Here is a 22,339-nt window from a genome sequence, read left to right on the forward strand (position 1 = left end):
ATAGTAATAATAAGTATAGTGATTCGTGCGCACATCTGGTTCGATGCTTCATCCTTCTCTGCTGAATGACTTGCGAAAAAAAAGGCCTGCAACAGGCATCTGTGATATTGCATAAGTAAATCTCTGCCTCCCTGGCCGGTAGGGGTCTCCGGATAGGCTGCAGGACAGGGTGAAGGTTGGGTCCGGGCTCCACTCCTCCACATGGGGTGTCACCACCATGTCACTGTTGCCTCACAAGGGGCAGTGTTTGGAAAAGTGAAAAGTCAGCTGTGAGAGAAGACTCTGTTAATCACTTTTACTTTCTTCTTCCTGCGTGTGGACTTGCTTCAGTCTCATATCAGAAGAAGCGTCAGTATTTGATTCGGGGTTTTTCTTAATCTCTTGGGAGTTTTCCCCCGGTGAGGCCGTTTCGTACCACCTGAATCCGCGCCGGGGCTGTTTTTTTTGAAGTTTTTCGAAGCAATTCCTCCCTTTGCGCACACTTTAAGTTTGCCTAATCCGCCGCGCAAAGGACTGCGTGTGAAGTTGGCAGAAAGCAGAGGCGATGTTTTGCCGAAATCAAACAACCAGAGCAACCGTTGCCCGCGGCTCTGCCCTTGAAATGGAGATACGGCGAGGGAAGTTCAGAAAGAGCGTTTTCCTGGACACATCACAGGTACACACACACACACACACACACACACACACACACACACACACACACACACACACACACACACACACACACCGGGGGATTCTCTGTTTACAACTTTGAGTGATCTCTCTCCCTCTGCAAACTAACTCATTTGGCTCATTCTAATCTCGTTATGAAGTCTTTTGAGGAGTGCTATATTTTAATTAAACTGCACTGGAGAGCTGCTGCCTTCACGTCCTCTGTTAATTGCAGCATCTCCAAACTACTTTGCATTTTACTCGACTCTAAACAAAAACCAATAATATCCCTACTGAGAGTTCTAAGTGTGCCTGTGGTACTCACTAATGTGTTGGTAGTAAATAAAAGGTGCTAATGTTCTCTTCCATCTCCCATGGTATTGTTTTAATATTCAGCTTCATTTGGTATTGTGTTGTTTTGTTGTGATGCTGGCACCTTAAAATGGTTATTGCATGACATTTGTTTTTCATTATGGCTCATTTTTAATAAAAAAGGCATTATACCTGCTCTAGTCATTCTGTCCCCAGGAGGTTTCTGCTTCAATGCTCTATTGTGAAGCCCATTGGCTCAGTTGTGTGTGTCTTTTAACTGCTTTAGCTTTGACTGCAGAATGTGGACAGTCACCCTCAAGGGAACCACCAAAAAAGTATTCATCCAAAAGTTGAGAACTAGGTCAGAGCCTGCATCCCTCTCAGCTGTTTAGCACTGGATTAAACTGCTACTCTTCATGCATGTCTTCCTCTTCCTCCCTGCAAAGCTGCCATGTAAACATCTGCTTCATATTAGCCACCGTTTGTCGGCATAGCAGACATTTCCAATCCATCCTCTAATTATTTTTTACTCGCTTGCCTCTTTAATATTGTTGTGATGGAAAGTCCTCCCTCTGTCTATCTGCATCCTCTCTCACACACACATACAAACACACATTCATTTTCTGGCATCCACAGGCAGTTTGCATATCACTTTCACTTGTTATTTGGTAGTTCAGTCAGACGTATGTTCCAGAGGCATTTCTGTGCTTTAAATTAAACCCACATTTTACCTGTAAACAGTTTTGAAAGGTCAAAGAATTGTTATGGTGATGCTAGACAGAGAAAAGAGGTGTGTGTGTGTGTGTGTGTGGGGGGGGTGTTGAAGAGAGTATCAGTGAAAGAGAAAATGTGGTGGATTGGATTGTAAGAGGATATTTAAGGAATGTTAATGGTGCAATACAGCACATGGAAAAGATAGGGTATTGATTCTGTCTCTCCCCTTCTCTCTCCTTCTCTCTCACCCTGCCCATTTGTGTGCAGGCATAGACACTGTCAGCTTATGTTCACCAGTTGTTTATGATTTATGTCACATGAAAACACCCCTAACCCCGGGAGAGTCAGGCGCACTCGTATCGTATTGATGTGCTTTCAGAAATTACCCTGATGGTGTCTGAGCAGCGTGGGTTCATATCTTACACACACACACATACAGGCCAATAATACCTAACATCTCCTGGAGGTGGAATAGTGTTCATGTGGTTATATCTATACAGTGATTCAGGCAGGAGTGAACAGTCAGTGTGTTTTATTTTCAGATGGGGTGAGTTGATGCATGCCTCTGGGGTGTACCGACAGCAATTTTCCTCAGAGGCATTGTGATAAGAGAGATGAGCATTGGCACGGGGTTGTATACGCAGTGAAGGCATTCGTGACTTGTCTTTCATAATATTTATTTCTGTATCTGTTTGGCCAGATGAGTCAGGTGAGGGTAATATGATGAGGGAGCAGAGGTGGAGAGGAAGAAAAAAATGAATATGAAAAGAAACTGATCTGGTGAACCATCACATTCAGTGTGCCTTTTGTGATTTGTCCTTACCTGCAGTGTGTTATATCGGTTTGTGTGCATGTTAATGGTCTGCAAATGCTCAAATCCCAAAGTTCCCTCCCTCTTTACCTCTGTAACATAGTGACATCACTGTGTAAGACTGCGCTTCCATTGGCTAGCGCTCCAACACATTGTACGTGATAGGCTAAAGGACAGAGCATCTCTTAGCGTTTGACCGATCACAACAGAGCCGGCCAGCTAGCCAATCAGAGCAGACTGGCCTCTGGTTTTAGACAGAGGGTGAAAAGAGGTGCTGCAGCACAGGCAGTATGAGAAAAATAAAGACTTTACGTTTTTATAACATGCCTTTCATAATAATATTCATGCAGACGTCTAAAAGAAATGACCATATACAGTACAACAGTTTAAAAAAGCAAACGTTTTTTTTTATTCTGTAAAGTGTAAGCTATTTTAAAATGTATTGTAACATTATTAACCTGCTATAAATTCCAATCAATTATCCATTTTTTGATGTAACTCTAAAGGAGCACATACCGTCTTTGTATCCTGATAACGTACTCCCATTACATCTATCCCCTAACTCCCTAAAACTAATCCAAATGCAAACTTTAGAATTATTCCACCCCTAACTCAAACTACTTTTCCCTGTTTAGCCTCTGTATTTATCAAGGTAAAGACTTCCCTTCTATTCACAATCATTGCTTCCTTAACTGTGTAATCTGCTCTCCGCTGGTTCTCATACAAGATTAATTTGTGTCTGTGGCTTTGTTGCCAATGCTAATGATCCTCTTTCAGGGACTCTCCTCCGGCTCTGTGTGTTAGGGCTCTCAATGCCGCTGTGGAGCCCGTCCGTGGCATTTCAATGAAGCAGGTGTACCTCTGTGAGAGAGCAGCCTCTTTCCTCTGTGCCAGTGGATATCACATTTGTGTGTGTTCGCTTATTTGTGCCAACATTTGAACCTCTTGTGTAAATGTGTTTCTGTAGGTCATTGACATGTTATCAGAGAATGAAACGAACAAACAGCTACACCTTTGTTAGACCGAAGTGAAACTCATTTGTGTGCCATGACAATGTGTAATCATTAGGGAAAGGATACTGTTAAGGACTATCTATATGCCAGGTATGAAATCTAAAGTTTGCAATATAGCATATTCACTGCAGGGGATTATGTTCATTTAATTATTTTAAATAATTAAGTCTATGTTTTTTGTTAAAGGGATTCATGTAATATCTTTTAAATAGATCATCACTATGAGTGTGCGTATGGTTCTATGTGTGTGTTTTAACGTGCCTGAAGGCTAGAGGCAAATTAAGCCAAAACTGCTGTTAGTAATCTAGAGACAGCAGGAACAGACTTTGGGGATTTTATGGACAATTTGCCTAATTATGACAATCAGTTCTGTTTTTAAAAGATATCAATGTTACAAATGTTGCCAGGTGTCAATTTGAGGTGAAGTATATTCTCGGCTAGTTATTGTTTCTAATATAATTGCTTGTCGTATCTGCAGAAGTCCTGACAGTCGTGTTGTGTTCTGACTCGTCTCCTCTGACGGTCTGAATCACTCTGCTGTGCGCACATCACACATTGACAGGGCTTTATGGCCAGAGAGTGGAGGGAGAATGGGAAACTGAAGCAAAAAGATTACGTGCTAATTCAGCATATGTCCAGAAATCCATTCTGCAGTCGATCCTCTGCCGGCTGCTCTCAGTGGGAGCGGAGAATACATCTGCTTTCTACATCCCTCCTCTGTGATCCACAAGGCCACCGGTGTGTCTCAGCCCCCCCCCCCCCCCCCCCCCAATACTCTCAGCTGAAGCCACCCAGGCCCTGGTGCAGTTATTATTCTGAAGTTTGGGGATGGCATGTCCTGTATTTCAATGACTTATGTTTAACCAAAGGATGGTCCCCACTAAACTTTACTTCTGCAGCTCAAAGTGCTTTATCAAATTGACGATCGAAAAATAAGACATTCAATTCAAGTCACATTTTTAAACCAATAACAAATGTAGCATGTGTACATTATATATTCTCAATGGAATACAAGAAGGTAAAATAAGCAAGATGATAAACGCAACAAAAATAATCCAATTTAGTTAGAATTAGAGAGACATAAGAAAACATTTATAAAAAATTAGAAGGGGACTGTTTCTAAAAATAAATAACAAATAAAAGTATATTTTCAGCTGTTGTTTAACGTGTATTTCCTGGTAATATAAGGTGTTCCATATATTTGGATGAGAAATGGATAAAAGCTGCTTTCCCCATTTTATTTCGGGGGACTTTTTAAATATTTAAAATGCCTTCTGTTGAGGAGCGTAGGGCTGGCAGAGGGACATAAAACAATAGAGAATTGCAAATATAAGAGGGTGCCAGACCATAAAATCAATTCTAGAAGATACAGGAAGCCAGTGCAGTGAAGCCAATATGGGAGTAATGTGGTCTCTCTTTTTTTGTTTTTGTTAAAAGCCACGTAGAGTTCTGAATTTGGCTGAAGTTAACGATTGACTTTTTTGGAAGACAAAGTGTAACAATCACTACCGTAGTCCAACCTGCTGGAGATGAATGCATGAATGAGTTTTTCAGCAACTTCTGTATTGAAAAACTGTCGAGCAGTGGTGATATTCCTGAGGTGGAAGAAAGTTGTTTTGGTTAACTTGCTGTAAACTTAAGTCAGAATCTAAAATAACTCCCTGACTTGTTACCTCCATTATTCCAAGTATCCTCTTAAGACTATAGTCCACACTGTGGGTACCACCAGCAGGGCCAGGAAGTGGTTAGATGTGTGTGAGATGACACACCCATCCACCCACACTCTCTCCCAGCCTGCAGGAGTGTATGGCAAATCCTTGGGAGTCTGCCGCTTGTGATAAATACAAGCTTTAACAGCTCTGGGCTGCGGTTGGCTTGGTTTTGGTGCTCTGCCCTTCTCCACCCTGTAGATCCACACACTCTCACCAGCAAGTATCCAAACTGAACATACTAGTGGCTTGAGTGAAATGTTGGATACCATGGGTGTTTCCCAGGCTCAGCATATGTTCACCCACCCTAAAAAGAATGTGTTGGTCACACCAGTAGTCCGCTGACTCCTATCTTGCAGTGATTTTGTTTTTGAATGCATACATTAGCAAAAGAAGTATAGCTCTTATCAGTATTTGGTTGAATTGTGGGATGTTTACATATTTTCCACCACATTCTGATTTTCCGGGATGTGAAATATGTAGCTTTTCTCACTGGACCAGAGGCCTGTACTACGAAGCCGGATTTTCCTAACCTGGATATGTTTGAGTTAGCCGGTTGGCCCAATCCAAAACATACGCGCTCTGGCTAAACTGTACTACGACGCTGGTTATCAAGTGGATCGCTCAAGCCAGCCGTGTCCTATCTAGTTAGGTGCGCGTTCACATGAAAGGGGTGGTATTTGGAGCATTCGACCAATCTCAAACATGGACAAGCGTACTGACAGCGCAGCGTCATACTTCCTGAATGAAAAGTGAACTTTAATATTAGTCAAATATGAAGAAGTTAAACTTTAAACATCCATGACTTAAACACTTTATCCAGGATAAAAGCCACATAGCTGCACCTGCAAGGTGAATACAGCTGGTAAAAGAAAAAGCGTTTGAATGCGTACATTAACAGGTTTATGAAATCACTGCCCCGTCCAAGACACGAGTGGATCTGACTTTAGTGTTTCGTCAACTTAATGTGTTGCTTAAAATAATATTTCTGCATACAGTATGTGACACTGTGAGTGTTGCACGGCCAGATACGGCTCAAGAAGCTGACTCAAATAAGGAAATATATGATACATTATGATGTGATGTGATATGAATGATAATGGGACACATCGACGTCTGCACTCACAGTGCCGCGGACTGTACTTAATGTTACTCTGATCCGGTTACTTATGTCGTGGCAGATATTTAAGTAAGCTTTCTTAACGCTAATATTATAATAGTCAGATTGCTCTGAAGATGGGAGGGGATATTCTATTAATTTTCACGTTCACACAGTCAGTTGTTTTTGCCGGCCGTCTTTCCTGCAACGGCAGTTTTTCTGTATTTCCTCTATCCTGTAATATGACTTGATAGCTTTAAACTCCGCACACGGAGCTCTGATTGGTCAGCAGGCGGTGCTTTCACTGAGTTGATCTCTTAGCCTGTAACCTAACCTCCTCCCGAGGAGGTTAGCCGCTCAGCATAAGTTACCATGGAGATCTAGCCCGCTAAAAAGAGAACCAGCGTCGTAGGACCGGAAAGCCCGAGTTTTCCCTGAAGTCAGCCGGCTAAGCGAAAATCCGGCTTCGTAGTACAGGCCTCTGATGTGTGCTTGTGTTGTTCCTCCGAAGTCTGAGATGTTTTTCTCTCTTGTATGTTTTCTCCAGATGTTTGTATGGTTTATAGTTCAAACCAAACACTGTAGGCAGCCTGATTTTCAGCAGCTTCTCAGTGTGGTTTCCGCTAGCGTTTAATGTGGCCTGCCCAAAAAAAACAGCGATGAACTAAGCCTGTTTATGTAAGCATATGTTTGCATCCTCACATACACCGAGGGAGAGAGGTCATGTAGATGTTGCCAGGACGACACTTTAGCCAGCAAGAGGAAGCACCTCAGACCATGAACCCATTGAGGAAAGAGCCGCTTTCAAGGAATGCCAAAACTTCCCCCCCCGAGTCTCTCTCTCAAGGCAGCTCTGTGTACCGGGAGGACAATGAGCCACCGCTTCTCATAGCCCAAAACCGAGCACTGTGCCTGGGTATGAAAAGCCAGGAAAAGGGGCTTGGATGCCTGGGGGGGGTTTTAAGAGCGGAGGCTTTCTACTAGATTTCTTGAACCACTAAAGTGTAAAAGTTGCCAAAACTGGCTAGAATATTTTATTGTTTTATTTGCATTTTAAGAATGAATATGGTTACAGGGCATACATAAAATGAATGCAGATATAAATGTAATACAAATAAAAATAAATCCACAAATCAGAAAAGATAAAAAACTGCAGGAAAAACAAAACAGTACAATTATAAATATTCATTTACAGGATTAAGTTGAAGCATTTGGGATTTTCCCTTTTCCCTACTGTAGGTTGTTGTGCATGTAAATGGTCTGCAGAGGCTCAAATTCCATAGTGCCTTTCAGAGGGAGTTTCTCTCCCACACACTCCCCCCCCCCCCCCCCCCCCCCCAATCTGCCTGAAACGCCTCATCGGACACCTTTGTTTATTTTCGTAACATAATGACATCGCTATGTAACACTCCTGCTTCTATTAGCTAGCCCTCCAGCACATTGGACGTGATAAACTAAGGGGCGGGACATCTCTAAGGCGTAGGCTCCACGAGGACGAAAACGGGTTGAATCCGCATATTTCTCATGCGTATAGCCCTTTAAGCTCGACGACGCCGTAACAGAAACGTAGAAACAGACCCCGCAAACGACAACGGGTCCAAAGGTGGATAGATCTGGGAACGGAGCGCTCTGGGGGGTCCAACGGGGCCGTGGGGTCGCCTATACGGTCATGCGTTTCATAGCCCCGCCTCTCCCCGCCTCTCCCCACCTCTGCTGCTCACCCCCGCAAAAGTACACTGCACACTGCACACTGAATTCAGATTATTTATCTTTATCTCGATATGAACATAAACGCGAGTGAAGTCTAATCTGACAGGACGGAGACATGCAGCTCCTCCGGCTGTGAAGCAGCCAGCGGGAGCAAAACACACACTTCAAGTCAGATCACCACCCTTAGCTATTTTAATTACCTCTCAAACTACCTAAACTAGTTATAAATATGTTTATTTTTACTGTCGGGTTTACTTACTGGATCAGCTGCTGCATGAGGAAGCATGAAGATTTAAACTTTAACACACATTGACCGGCGAAAAACTCTGCGCGGTTCCCTCCGCCCCCACCGCGGAGAATAAACAGAAGTGCAGCCATGACAACCATTCTTCTTCGCTGCTTTTGTGGAGGAAGTTACAGCGCCACGTACAGGTTCGGCATATGTACTGCAGCTTTTCCAGCGGTTGGATGTAAACGGAGCCGTCTCGTGGAGCTTGACACAATCCGGTGTATACTGCGTGTGGGCGGAAGGTTTTTTGCGGTTGCATTTGCGTTACTCCGATGCGTTTTGCCGTATGGGTTCCCGTGGAGCTGGGGCCTAAGCGTTTGACCAATCACAACAGAGCCGGCCAGCTAACCAATCAGAGCAGACTGGGCTCTGGTTTCAGACAGAGGGTGAAAAGAGGTAGGGCAGTATGAGAGAAATAAAGAGCTTTTTGAACATTAAAGCATGGAGACATGTCACAGCAGAGACACTACTGATATGAACCTGAACATTTGCATAATAGCAGCCCTTTAAAAAGTACATTATTGACCCATCCAACCAGAAGGTTTTCGGTGATGTTTTGTGTTTCCACCCCCATTTTCCCATCTATCATGAAAGATTAGACTTGTAATTTCAGTTTTACTTTTCATTCCAAGATCGTTTCATTTTAAGTGTTTACTTGTTGAATTATCTCTACTCTTTTTACAAGGAGGAATGTTTTTCGAGAGAGTTATTATATGTCATCTGAAGCCCAATCTTCCAAGTTAGTGTGGGACTTCATGCTACTTTTAAGTGTTAGTGTGCAGCCTCAGGGCTTTCTGGCATGTCGAGCACTGCAGGGGTGCAGAGGAGATGCCAGGGAAAGTTCTACCCTCCCAAAGACCCTTCCTTCAGACAAAGCTCGACCACTGGAGCTTTCTACTCCGGGGCCTTCTTGGTATGCTGAGGGATATTTTAACTAGCAAATGTTTAACTTTTTTTTATTACTCAGGCTTTGTGTAAACATCATTGTTGAGCAATGTTCCCACTCAGCCTCAGAGTGCACAAAAAGAACAATTATTTAATCTCTTTCTTTAAAAAATCAGCAAATATCCTGCTTTTGCTCCCGTGGTAATAATGGGTCGGTTTTCCTAATAACTTTAGAGAAAGAGAGAACACGGCTTTATTGTTCAAAGAGAGTATTTAATAAAGAATATTACTTCTCTCTCTATTGAAATCACATACACGCATTTGTTATCTTTTAAATGCGACTAGCCAGGGTTATTTTGTGTTTTTTTACTGAACACAATAAGCGTATTGTTTGTAGGGAAATGTCATATATTTAATATAATTAATGTCCTTGCTCTGAGGCAGTGATAATCTTTTTCAGTCTTTTTAATTTGTTCATAGTCACAGTGAGCTATCTGAACCTTAGCCAACGGACCTTACAGCACACTGTGGGTTTGTTCACATGGCCTCTAAAGCCCTGAAGCTCTCTGTTCCTCTCTTTTTCATATGACCCACACATGCACACAGTGTCAGTGTCATAGTTAGTGGACGTCCTCCTGCGGGACACAACTCTCTTTCACTGGCTTATCTCATCTTCCCACCGACTGGACATGATGGACAGACCATGTAATGCTCTGCTTAATGAGTACATTTGGCATTATAAAAGTAAAATGTGATAGGTTCACCTATGATGTGATTTTTCAGTTGAAAGGGGGAGACAGGGTGGACGACACCAAGCCCTCAGGAGGTGTGCCGGGCGTTCAAGCTAGTTTTTATAAGGGCATAACGGTGGTAATACAACTTTGGTGTTAGTCATGTGAAGCCATTAGGCCCACAAAAAAGTCCACAGTCTGAACGCTTGAATAGCCCCTATTGAAATCACTCGGTCCAACATGTTGTACATTTCGCTTAAAGATGAATCCAGACTTATTTTCCCTCATTCATTCCAATGAGCAGAGACTGGATATAATGTGTGTGTGATTTAGCGGTTGGGAGGCGTGGCTTAAGGAAGATTGCCGTAAGATCTGGGTATTTTTGATCTTGAGAGTCAGGCCATTTTGGCGTCTTGTGCCATAACAACTTTCATAAGAATGAACGGGGCCCCGCCTCCAACGCTGTATCCAGTTCTCTTTATACATCCATGGGTGACACGCCCAAATGTTCCCAGGGTCGGATTCAAACCTGGGTCCTCTGTAGCGAGGACTGAGCTCCAGTATATGGGATACCGTACGGTGGCCTGTATTCAAAGATGTTGTAGCAGATTTCCTTTTAATGTGAATACGTTTTCACCCTCGTTTTTATCTCATTTGCTGCTTTATTCTGTTATAAATCTTGGATCCATCTTTATTTTCTTTTTATATATATAGACACATTATGTTTTTGGACTGTCTAGGTTGTAAATGTACCTACCGCACGTCTGTCCGTCCTGGGAGAGGGATCCCTCTTCTGTCACTCTCCCGGAGGTTTATCCGTTTTCCCTCTGTTAATTGTAGGGTTTCTTTTGGAGTTATCCTTGTACGATGCGAGAGTCTAAGGACAGACGGTGTCGTAATGTGAACAAACTATAAATCCCCCTGAGATAAATGTGTAACGTGTGATATTGGGTTATATAAATAAACTTTGAATGATTGATCGACACCATTCAATTATCTATTTCCAGGTTCTCATGCTACAAATTCACACGCAGTTGCCCGCCTCTGTGTGAGGGCCATACATGTTTTCAAAGTGTTTTGGCCGTGGAATGTGGTTGGTGGTCTCTGTGGCATCTGGTGTCAGGGTGCAGTTTAACAGCTGAGGGTCTGCTGCTGATGTTGCAAGTGAACCCCACCCAGACACAGATCTTTTCTTGTATGTCATCGGACTAAACTCTGCACAAGGAGCGGATAGAGAGAGAGAGAGAGATAACAAACATGTATGTACACACACACACAGGAAGTGAGTCACACACACTGTCAGTATCCAGTTCACATCAGCTCCATATATGCCCGCACATTTAAAACCCTCCTTACTGTTTTGTGTTTTGAATGAAAGCTGCTGTTTGGACCGCTTCATTAGTCATTCATGGTAACTGCAGTTCGTCAGCCTCTGTTTCAAACACACACTCACACACACATTCAGACAGTGACTAAGCAGCAGTGTCTCCTTGAGCAAGGTCCATTGCATATTATCAGACATAGACAGGCTTTGTTCACACAGCGCGTGCTGTCCTGAGCGGGGCTGTCACTGGCAGTGACTCGGCTAACAGACAGATGGAGAGGTAGATGGAGGTGGCGTAATCACTGGATACTTTCCCACTCGCCCAGATGGGGAAACTTCCTCCATGCATCATCAAACCCGTCTCACACAGTTACCACCTCGGCGAGTGAAGGGGATAATGCTTTTGAATCACAGTAGCACAGAACTGTTGCCATGCGAGTCCCTGCTTGTCTATACCTTCCACCGTTTCCTCCTTCCCCATCTATCACCCTCATGCCTCCTTTTCCCAGGAGAGACACATTATATGGGCCACACTACTTCTTTGAGGCTGTGGTCCCCTGATACTGCAAGAAAATGGGACTTTTCTTACTGTATAGGGCTAACCCAGTTTCCTGATCCAGTTTACACAGAGGAACTCATCCTGTGTCTTTACCTCTAGACAACCACGGAAGATTACTGTTTGTTTTACGTCTCATTTATCTGTCAATCTATTCCCACTGTTTGCCTTTGGACACGCTCCCCACCAGAGACCCTAACCGGAACCTATCCAGCTCGGCACTAACAGACTGTAAAGCACAAGTTGACTGCCTAATGCCAAAGGTATCTTCCTCCTGTGAACATAGGACCCCCACTGGGTACTCCTCTGTTAAACATTGACAAAAAGACACCCGCCCACGTACACACACAGATTCCGATGCGTGGTTTCATTTACAGTCCAGGACACTTGCTGTCAGCCGCCTTTGACTTATCACAGAGGGCCTTAGAAACATGAGAGGCTTTGTATCTATGTGGAAAAATGCTATTCTCTGAAAACATCGCTATATGCTGAAGACTTTGAGACATATTTTCAATTGTTGGGTTCACAAAATAGGTTTTAAAAAGTGTGTTCTAGTATATCTTACTGAGTTACCAAAATAAAGGCTTTGTGTTTGCTCTTTTTAACCCCAGTTAAAACATTTGAACACACAAAGCAGATATGTCTGGATGTTGTAACTGTAAATGTTAATCATTAAAAACTGCACTGACAAATTGTTACTAAATTTGTCAAATGATTTTAAGTGAAGTAGTTAGAGCTGAAACATGACAAAACAAACTATTTGATGGCGTTGTTGTTTTACCCTTTCTGACATTAAATAGACTAAATTAACAATACTTGGTTCATCAAAAAAGATGAATTGACCACATAATGAGTCCTGTAATTATCCACCAAGTATCACACTTAATGTTCAAGTTGTGTTTGTACTGTGTGTCTAAATTTAATTCAGCCTCTCTCTAGGGAGTTCCCCAAAGATGTGACTTTGTGCCAGACGAGAAAAACAGCTGATTAAGTGAAGTTTGCGACTGTACTTTTCCAAATATGATCAACAAACAAAGTCACAAGAAGCAGCCAAATGTTTTCTTTAAAGAAAGATAGTTAAAATACCACAAACCAATTAAGGCAAATCCCATTCTTAAACCAAGTCCAATCTGAACACACACATAACATATATCTTAAATGACTTCATCAAATGAAATGGCCAGAATGCCCTTGCCTCATTAGGCTTTTGTTTGACTTCTACCTGAACAGAGATCAGTAACCTTTGCAAATGTTATGCCTGTCTGTTTGAGATATCTTCTCCTCAATGTTAACATTACTACGTTGTTTCTACAGATGTTCACATTCTACAGTTTCTGCAGATGTTCGCATTGTTTTATAGCTTCTGCAGATGTTTACATGTGTGGCTCCTGTGTAACATTTTACACAGACAGACTTTTACTACAAACGGCAGCTTCTGGCTGGGAGCTCTTCTCAAAATAAGTATTATGGTCAGAAGTTAACTCTGCAATTAAAAGGGCAGCATTTCATATTTTTTTAAGCTTAACTATACAAGGAACAATTCATTGTATTGTTTCTCTGTTTTTCTATTTTGTCACTGCTCACTCTTCTCTGCTATGTCTCTTTTAACATTTTGATGAGGAAACCATTTCCCATCGGAACACAAGCATACTTCCACAAACTGTTGGGTTGATAAAAAATAATTTAATCAAAATGAATGACCTTGCCTCATTAGACTTTGAGCACATTGAGCACAGTTTACAATATAGTCGTACAAATCCAGAGTAATGGTCAAAAAGTCACTTAGCACTCCATCCTAAACTGCGTGCTCTAAGTTTAGCCTGTCCCTCCACCAGGGACTCGTCATTAACCTTCCACATGTCCATTAACACTGGATAATATGGAGGACATCTACGTCCACCTGCTATCCTACATCTTTTCTGCTCTCCTCTTTATTCCAGTCTCTTCTTTACATTTGTTTGAAAGTGGACAAAGAGGCTCTTTATCCTCTGCTCCTATACATCACATAACTACCTGACTTTGTTGTGAAACGCATGGAGTCAGGGCCCCTCTTTCATACAGAGGAATGTGTGTGTGTGTGTGTGTGTGTGTGTGTGTGTGTGTGTGTGTGTGTGTGTGTGTGTGTGTGGTGTGTGTGTGTGTGTTGTGTGTGTGTGTGTGTGTGTGTGTGTGTGTGTGTGTTGTGTGTGTTGTGTGTGTGTGTGTGTGTGCTGTGTGTGTGTGTGTGTGTGTGTGTGTGTGTGTGTGTGTGTGTGTGTGTGTGTGTGTGTGTGTGTGTGTGTGTGTGTGTGTGTGTGTGTGTGTGTGTGTGTGTGTGTGTGTGTGGTGTGTGTGTGGTGTGTGTGTGTGTGTGTGGGTGTGTGTGTGTGTGGTGTGTGTGTGTGTGTGTGTGTGTGTGTGTGTGTGTGTGTGTGTGTGTGTGTGTGTGTGTGTGTGTGTGTGTGTGTGTGTGTGTGCGCGTGCACGTGTGCACTGATTCGATGTAATGTTTTCATTCTGTGCGATTATTTTCAGTGACATGGTGCAAGTGAATTCACCTTCACTGTGAACTGTGTGTGATAACCAGCTGTCTGTAGTTTATTCAATCCATTTTTTTTTCTGCACTTCATTTAGCTTGTGCTGTTTAAAAGCATTGAGGCTAAATTGAAATATCTTAGAGGAACGAAGGAAAGGGCAAAGGGGCACAGCCACAAATGATGTTGCTCTTTGTTTTTGATGATGCCGAGCAGGTGTTTGACTTTATGGGAGCAGATGGGTCTATTATGCATGTCTGCCTCCCCTGCATGCTGCATATTGTAGTCCCTGCCAGCGTGCCTGTGTTTTAATGTGTTTGTTTACCAGGCCCAGTGGCAGAAGGTGTGGTGTCAGATCTTGTTGTATCACCGTGTTGTTCCTGCTGTCTCAGCAATTACTTTTATCACGTCTGTCTCTAGGTTTTCGGTTATTGCCTACCTCACGAAAAAGAAAGAGATCAGCTTGTCTGGAAGCTCACTCGGGTGGATTCGGACGCCCGTCCTGAAGGTGTGAATGATAACGTGGATGCCTATAAGAGCGTACCATGACAAATATTCTTTGATGAAATAGGATTTGACTGTTGAATGAACAGTCATATTAGCAGAAATGTGCTCATTAGGTGTGCCAGATTGAACGCCAGTTAGCACAATTTGTCAGCTACTAAAAGAGGTCTGGCAATCAGCACTTTCAGATGTGATTGCAGCGGAAGACAAATCATCTGTTTTCAAATGAGGGGAATCAATGTGTGATTGGAAACAGTCTAAACAAATCCAACACTACACACTGCGCTGACGAGAGGAATTAAATCAAGTTATATTTTCACTGGTTTGTTACTGAATTTGTTGTACCTGTTTGTTGTGTTGCTATGGCGAGTTTCCACACCACTCATCACCAGACATACAACCTTATTAGAGCTCAAACAATTAGTTGATTACAAAACAAATCTGATGAACATGATATTTTTTCCGACATTTGAAAGACTTAATTAATAATAATCGATGCAAAACAATAAGTGAAGGGTAGATAGATAGACCATGTGACGAGGACTGTAAATATATAGTATGCAAAGCTCATTTAAAGACATTATCTAATACACTGTGTACTGTGTCTGTAAATGCTATCCAGACTCTTGCCAGGGAATTCCCCAAAGTGGTGACTAGCCAGACGAGAGAACCAGCTGACTAAGGGAAGTTTGCGGCTTTAATTTAAAAATAAATCTACAAACAAGTAATAGGTAACAGTGAAATGTGTTTTCTTGATAGAGACGGGGTTAAAATACCACAAACAAACACTTTAGATAAATGTAACTATCATACCAATTTCAATCTATATGCAAATATTGTTTCACAAGTTGTTCGGTAAAATTATATATTAACAATAATTTATACTAAATGGCCAGAATGATCTTGCCTTGTTAGACTTTCTCCCAGTAACCCTTAAAGATGTTACGCCTGTCTGTTTGAGATATGTTGTCCCTAATGATAACAGAACTACGTTGTTTCTACAGATGTTTACATTCTTATTCAGTTTCTGCAGATGTTCTCTGTGTTTTATTGCTTTTGCAGATGTTTACATTTGTGGCTCCTGTGTAACATTTTACACAGATAGACTTTTACTACAAACAGCAGCTTCTGACTGTGGGCTCTATAAATATGTATGACGGTCTGGCAGAAGTGACCGCACAGCAAATAAAAGTGCAATACTTTCATGTTTTTTAAGCTTAACTAAGCTTCACCAATTATACATTAGTTTTCTACATTCTGTTTTCACTGCTCACTCATCTCTATTATGTCTAGTTTGACTTGGAAACGATTGGAAAACAAGCACATTTCCTTTGTTGCATTCAAAGTCAACAATTATTTAACACATTTGTAAATACACTCATCTCAAAGTAATGTTTCATGATCATTATTATAATTATTGTTAACTAGTAAAGTACAGTAGGGTGCATTCTCCTTGACTGTTTACCCTGTTTGAGGCACTTCTTACTGCATTGCTCTTCCTGTCCTGCAGAGGGAGCCATAGCTCCATTTTAGACCCTGCAGCAGCCTCAGAGCAAAGCCTCACCTTTCTCCAGTCTTTATCATCTTCCCTTTACAGAATTGACATTCACCTCATACTCACATTACATTTATAAATGGTCATTTATGAAAGGCATTGATATGATGAAATGCTCAATGGATTGCCTCTGTGTACACTTCCTCTTAAATCCACACATATCTGTCTCTGATATAGCACGGCCTCGCCCCTGAGGGCAGAAATCAATGGAGATGAATTGCTTAACGAGTAAGTTTCCCTCTCGCTGAGCTGCTCTCTTCTTCAGAGACGATGAGGTGCTGCAGTCTCCTGTGACTGAGGGGGCAATCTGAGCGTCAGCAGTGAGTCTGGGCAGCAGCCAGAGAGCTCTCTGCTGACTCGCTGCACTATCTGTAGGAGTGTGTGTCGATGATAGAAGTGCAAAACCAATACTGACTCAAACAGCTGGACCAGTGACATTAGGATATGATTATCTTAATAAATAATATTTCAGTTCCTTTTAATAGATGCATGTATGTGTATTTTTGCACATTCCTTTGTACATTTTGCACGTGTCTGTACAACGCTCCCTCTTTTGAAAACTGCACAGCTCTCCACTCTATTCTGAAGTATATTCTCAATATATATATACATATTTTTGTATATTTCTTGAATGTATTTTGTTAATATTATTTTTCTTTTTTTACATATTACATTTTCAATACGTCACTTAAAATATTTGTAATAATAATGATATATATATATATATATATATATATATATATAATAACAGTTTAATGTTTGCACCATTATAAGACAAAGCAAATTCCTTGTAGATGAAATACTACTTGGCACGTAAACCTGATTATGATCCTCTGACTCAGATTTGTTTTACAATGTTAGAAAAGTATTGTTTTGATCAAGCTTAAAGGTGGGGTATGTCATTTATTTCAGAAACACTTTTTGTTATATTCCATGGAATGCTCTTAACATCCCGATAGCAATGAATATATGAAATGCTTTGACAATAAATACATTAAAAAAAAATGTCATCTGTGGAAGCCCTAGCTGTGTAAAAAGCACGACCAATCATCTGAGCCGGCCCGGCTAAAATAACTGGATGGCCTACCTGCCTGTCGGCCTTCCATCTCGTGCACAAACTTATCTCGTGCCCTCATTGGTCATGTGCGCGTTCGTGTGTGTTGGAGGAGGGGCTCTGTAAGGAAGTGGCAGATTTTTTCCGGTTGTGTATTTTCAAATTCTAGCGCACTCGAGCTGGTTTCTCCAAAATGACCGACCCCACCTTTAATGTTGCCATACACATGTTCCCAGTCTCTTTCACACAGTAAGCCTACAGGTTATTATTTAAACACCAGTATCAGATCGATACTCGGTATCAGCCGATACGCTGAAGCCCGGGTATCAGTAATGGCGCATTTCCACTACACGGTCGGCCTCAGCCACACTCGGTACGGCTCGGTACGGCTTGGCCGCGTTGGGCCTTAACAGGGCCGACTCACTTCATGCTGCGCTTCCATTACAGTTTAGGAACTGGGGTAGTTACTATAGTAACGCAGTGTAGGCGGAGCCGTGACGTCATCTTCAATGAGAAATCCAGAAACACAACACAGCCGTTAGCTGTTAGCACTCAGAGCTCACAGCTCCTTATATATGTTCAGAAAATCGACAAAAGTTAAACAAGTACAAACCACAGACTGCCTGTGTCATGGTGAATACAGTCGCTGCTTTATTTATGTCTGTATAGGCCGTTGTTGTGAGTGTGGACGGTCGGGGCATATACTGCGTTAGCTTAGCCAATCTCCATCTAGAAAAACACGAATTTTAAAAGGTTTTTCGCCTGCCGTCTGTCTGCAGACTTGACAAAGCATTAATTCATGGTTTTTACTAACCGGTATCAGTATGTTGTTACTTCGGCATCATTTTGAAACGTGTATTACAATTAAATCACGGTCAAATATGTCCATCTTGTTGTAGTTCTAGCCCTCTTGCCAGCGCTCCTCTCTCTAGTTTAGCATACTCAGCCCGACTCAGCCCTGTTTGTTGGCCCCGATAGAACCACAATTTTCTAGGGCCAGAAAAGAGGGGAAAAAGTGGCCCCGCGCCGTGCCGCGCCGGAACGAGGCCTAGTGGACGCACAACCAAAAAAGGGGACGGCACGACACGGCACGCTTAAAGCGAGCTACGCGCTGCAATGGAAATGCGCCATAAGAGGGGGAAATAAAATACTGATTGGTGCATGCCTAGTGTCTGACTAATGATGGAGCCTGTTCTTCCTCCAGTACAAAGAGACATGTTGTGAAATAAGATCAGACCAGGTGCTAAAAAGACTCCCTGTTCTGTTATTACTCTGTGTGATGAGGCGACATCTCCTCCAGCTTTTCTTCTGAGCGAATCCACGACCTGTGACGCATACATCCTTTTTTTCCCAATATTGGATTTCCTGTGAGAGAAGAACACCATCTCCATGATTAGTGGGTCCACGCCTGACATTTCATTTGCAGTATTACTCAAATGTTCATCACGGGTACAGAGTAGAACGCCACCTCCATAACATCCCCTGTATCTAATCTCAAAGAGAAAGTAAGATCAGTCAGACATCACCGTATGCAGCTAATAACAAGGCAGACTGTCGGTGAGATTTACAATGTCATTACTCCGTCTCTGAGTTATGACTCTGTCTGTCAGCGCAGGTTCTCCAGGCTTTCTAACTGAGAACTGACCTCCAGGGGGGTTTCTCCATGATACGTCTGGTTTCACAGTTCGTCACACGCTGCTGTCATCGAGTCAACCAGATGTGACCCTGCCGTAACACAGCCGTGAAACTCCAGCCCTGTGATACTCACATCTGAGGAGCCTGTTGTGACGCACACATTTACAGGAACACATTTGTAACCTGGTGCTTTGGAGGATCCAATTTTCACTGTGTGACTATTAATCTCTCTGAAAACCTCTCTTATTATCTCTGTGTCCTTGTGCAATCAACTGTCTGAGTGTACAAACACAGCGAGACAAAGCTCTGTAATAACTCTGTCTTATTTTTACGTCTTTGCCCTCTGTGGGAAACAACAGGGAGGATGTTTGCCTGGCAGGCCATAATCAGATATAATAACCTTGATCAGTGTGAATTTTAAGACATTTTTGCCGCAGTTTATTTGCGTGTTGGTGTTGGTGTGTGATGTTCACAAGGCTTAAAGAGGGTTTGTTTATGCCTGGGAGTGTATTTGTGTATGTAGTTGTAGGTTTACGTATGTCTCTGTTGGCGTGTGGGAGTCGTGGTGTGGGTGGGGTTCAGTTTTCAGATAGTCAGGGTGCTTTGTTGTGGTTTGGGGCCCTCTCCTGTTTCCCTGTTACACTTTGAGTTAGACAGCTTTTCACCTTCAGCACAGACCCTGCAGTAATGAAGAGAAATGATTGCGCTGCTGTCTGAGGTTATAAGATAGTGCTGATTAGAAGATCACAAGATACATTTATTTGATATTCATCAGTGTGTTTGTTTTCTTCCACTCTCCCGAGTATCATGTGGATCTCCTCAGGGCTTTTTTTTGTAGATTGCCTGTCAAAACATGTGCATACTGTGTATTCTGAAGCAAAGCGGGTCTGCTGATAACAAAGCATAATTGTGATTTATTACAACTAGGGTCTTGTTTTGTTAACTTTTGCCTCGCTACCAGTAATAATGACACTTAATCAATCAAGGTAATTGTAGAGTTTCAGACACTTGGAAGACAAAATGAAGGCAAACTGTAAAAATATCTCAGAAACAGTTTTGGTATAAATATCAACAAATAAAAACAAAAATGTAATGTCCTTGAAATGAACATTAAAATGTTTTAAAGATGACTTGAAACTAGTACTTGAAACAATAAACTCATTAGGAAAATGTTTACTGAGGTAAGAAATCAACTGAGAATGTTGTTAATTTTCTCACAGACTTCTAATTGTTTTTTCAAATCAGTGCACGGATCAGTTTACCCCTCTACTTATTTTATCTGCGAGTGACCGACATCATAAATATAAGACAGAAAAGTTGTGAATTATCCTTTTATATTTTTTACAATGACTACAAGTTTTTGACTTTTACCTTCATCTTCGTCATCACTCTCATCTTGTATTTTAAAACGTAAACTGTATGTAGCCCATTTGTCTCCATGGCGTTTCCTTCCATTTACAATTCAGTGCCTAAAACCTCAGCTGTCCACCTGATTTTCCCAAAACGTACACTTCATATAATTTCTTTCCTTACCTGCGAACACTAAATATATAACACTTGACCTTAATATCTCGTTGGCTTTCTTCTGAGTGACCCTAAGCTCTGACTCCAGCATGTTTCCTCCAGCTGATTAGGTGTACGAACAGGAAGTCTTCAGTATTTCTCCTCACATCCGTTCAGAAACAAGGAACACACCGGCTATTGTCTTGAAGTGTGTGTGTGTGTGTGTGTGTGTGTGTGTGTGTGTGTGTGTGTGTGTTGTGTGTGTGTGTGTGTGTGTGTGTGGTGTGTGTGTGTGTGTGTGTGTGTGTGTGTGTGGTGTGGTGTGTGTGTGTGTGTGTGTGTGTGTGTGTGTTGTGTGTGTGTGTGTGTGTGTGGTGTGTGTTGTGTGTGTGTGTGTGTGTGTGTGTGTGGGAGTTGTGTGTGATGTGTGTGTGTGTGTGGAATGTGTGTGTGTGTGTGTGTGTGTGTGTGTGTGTGGTGTGATGTGTGTGTGGTGTGTGTGTGTGGTGTGTGTGTGGTGTGTGTGTGTGTGTGTGTGTGTGTGTGTGGTGTGGATGTGGTGTGTGGGGTGTGTGTGTGTGTGTGTGTGTGTGTGTGTGTGTGTGATATGTTCTTATCTTTTCATGGAACAAGTGATTCCTGTTGGTGTTCTATTTACCTAATCCCCCCCGTTTCGATACAACCTTGGAGTTAGTGTTGGATTAACTTTTTGTGTAATATATCGGTTTCACTCCTTCTCCTCCCTCGTGGCAGAAAATGAGCACATCTGGCCCTGCTGTAGTCATCTGCTGATCCACCATCCTATCGGTAGGTAATCACCATTAACACCCAACATTCCCAATCAGGGCTAAAGCTGTCGGGCCTCAGCGCTAAATGCTAATCTACTGACTGTGAATACCTGAGTTAGCTTTGTCCTCAGTGGCGCCCGGCCAAGAAACAGCGATGTTTGAGCTAGTCGCCTGCCTGCCTGCCAGCGAGCCCTGTCATTGAGATAATAGCTGTTTTCTGTCTGTTTTTGTTCAGCCTCTGGGCTTTGTCATAAGGTGTCAGTCCTTGTGTTTTACTGCAGGGAGATTTACCTGCAGCATGTTCAGCTTCAAGGAACTGCTGCCGGCATAAAGAGAGACTAAATGGACTAAGTGGCACAATAACACACTGCTGTCCTGTTGCTTGTTCAGTCTTTAGAGAGTCCCTATTATGCTTTGTGGGGTATTCTCTTGCCTGTAGTTGGTTATATTGGTTTTAGTGCATGTCAATTGTCGGCCTTTGTTTCCTTCCGTAACATAATCGCATCACTATGTAACACTTGTGCTTCTATTGGCTAGCGCTCCAACACATTACTTGATAGGCTAAGGGGCGGGACATCTCTTAGCGGTTGACTAATCACAACAGAGCCGGCCAGCTAACCAATCAGAGCAGACTGGGCTCTGGTTTCAGGCCTAGGCTCCACGGGAACGAAAACGGGTTGAATCCGCATATTTCTCTTGCGTATAGCCCTTTAAGCTAGACGACACCGTAACGGAAACGTAGAAACAGACCCTGCAAACGACAACGGGTCCAAAGGTGGATAGATCTGGGAACGGAGCGCTCTGGGGGGTCCAAGGGCTCCGTGTGGTAGCCTATACGGTCATCATTTTGTGATAATGACGACGCAATAGCCCCGCCTCTCCCCGCCTCTGCTGCTCACCCCCGCAAAAGTACACTGCACACTGAATTCAGATTATTTATCTTTATCTCGATATGGACATAAACGCGAGTGAAGTCTAATCTG

At 42.5% G+C, this 22,339-nt stretch overlaps 1 protein-coding gene across 2 annotated transcripts in view; it reads left to right on the forward strand.

Annotated features, from left to right (window-relative positions):
* The first annotated feature begins 209 nt into the window (after positions 1-209).
* Positions 210-22,339, forward strand: part of rtkn (rhotekin) — a 77,926-nt gene continuing 55,796 nt past the window's right edge. Inside the window, exon 1 of one of the 2 annotated variants that reach the window (XM_034148808.1) lies at positions 210-655. In XM_034148808.1, the coding sequence (XP_034004699.1) occupies positions 545-655 (111 nt within the window). In that variant the 5' untranslated portion in view covers positions 210-544. The remainder of the gene's footprint in view (positions 656-22,339) is intronic. The other variant, XM_034148805.1, reaches the window with a different exon arrangement.

The sequence above is a fragment of the Trematomus bernacchii genome, unplaced genomic scaffold, assembly GCF_902827165.1.
Source record: "Trematomus bernacchii unplaced genomic scaffold, fTreBer1.1, whole genome shotgun sequence".
Lineage (NCBI taxonomy): Eukaryota > Metazoa > Chordata > Actinopteri > Perciformes > Nototheniidae > Trematomus > Trematomus bernacchii.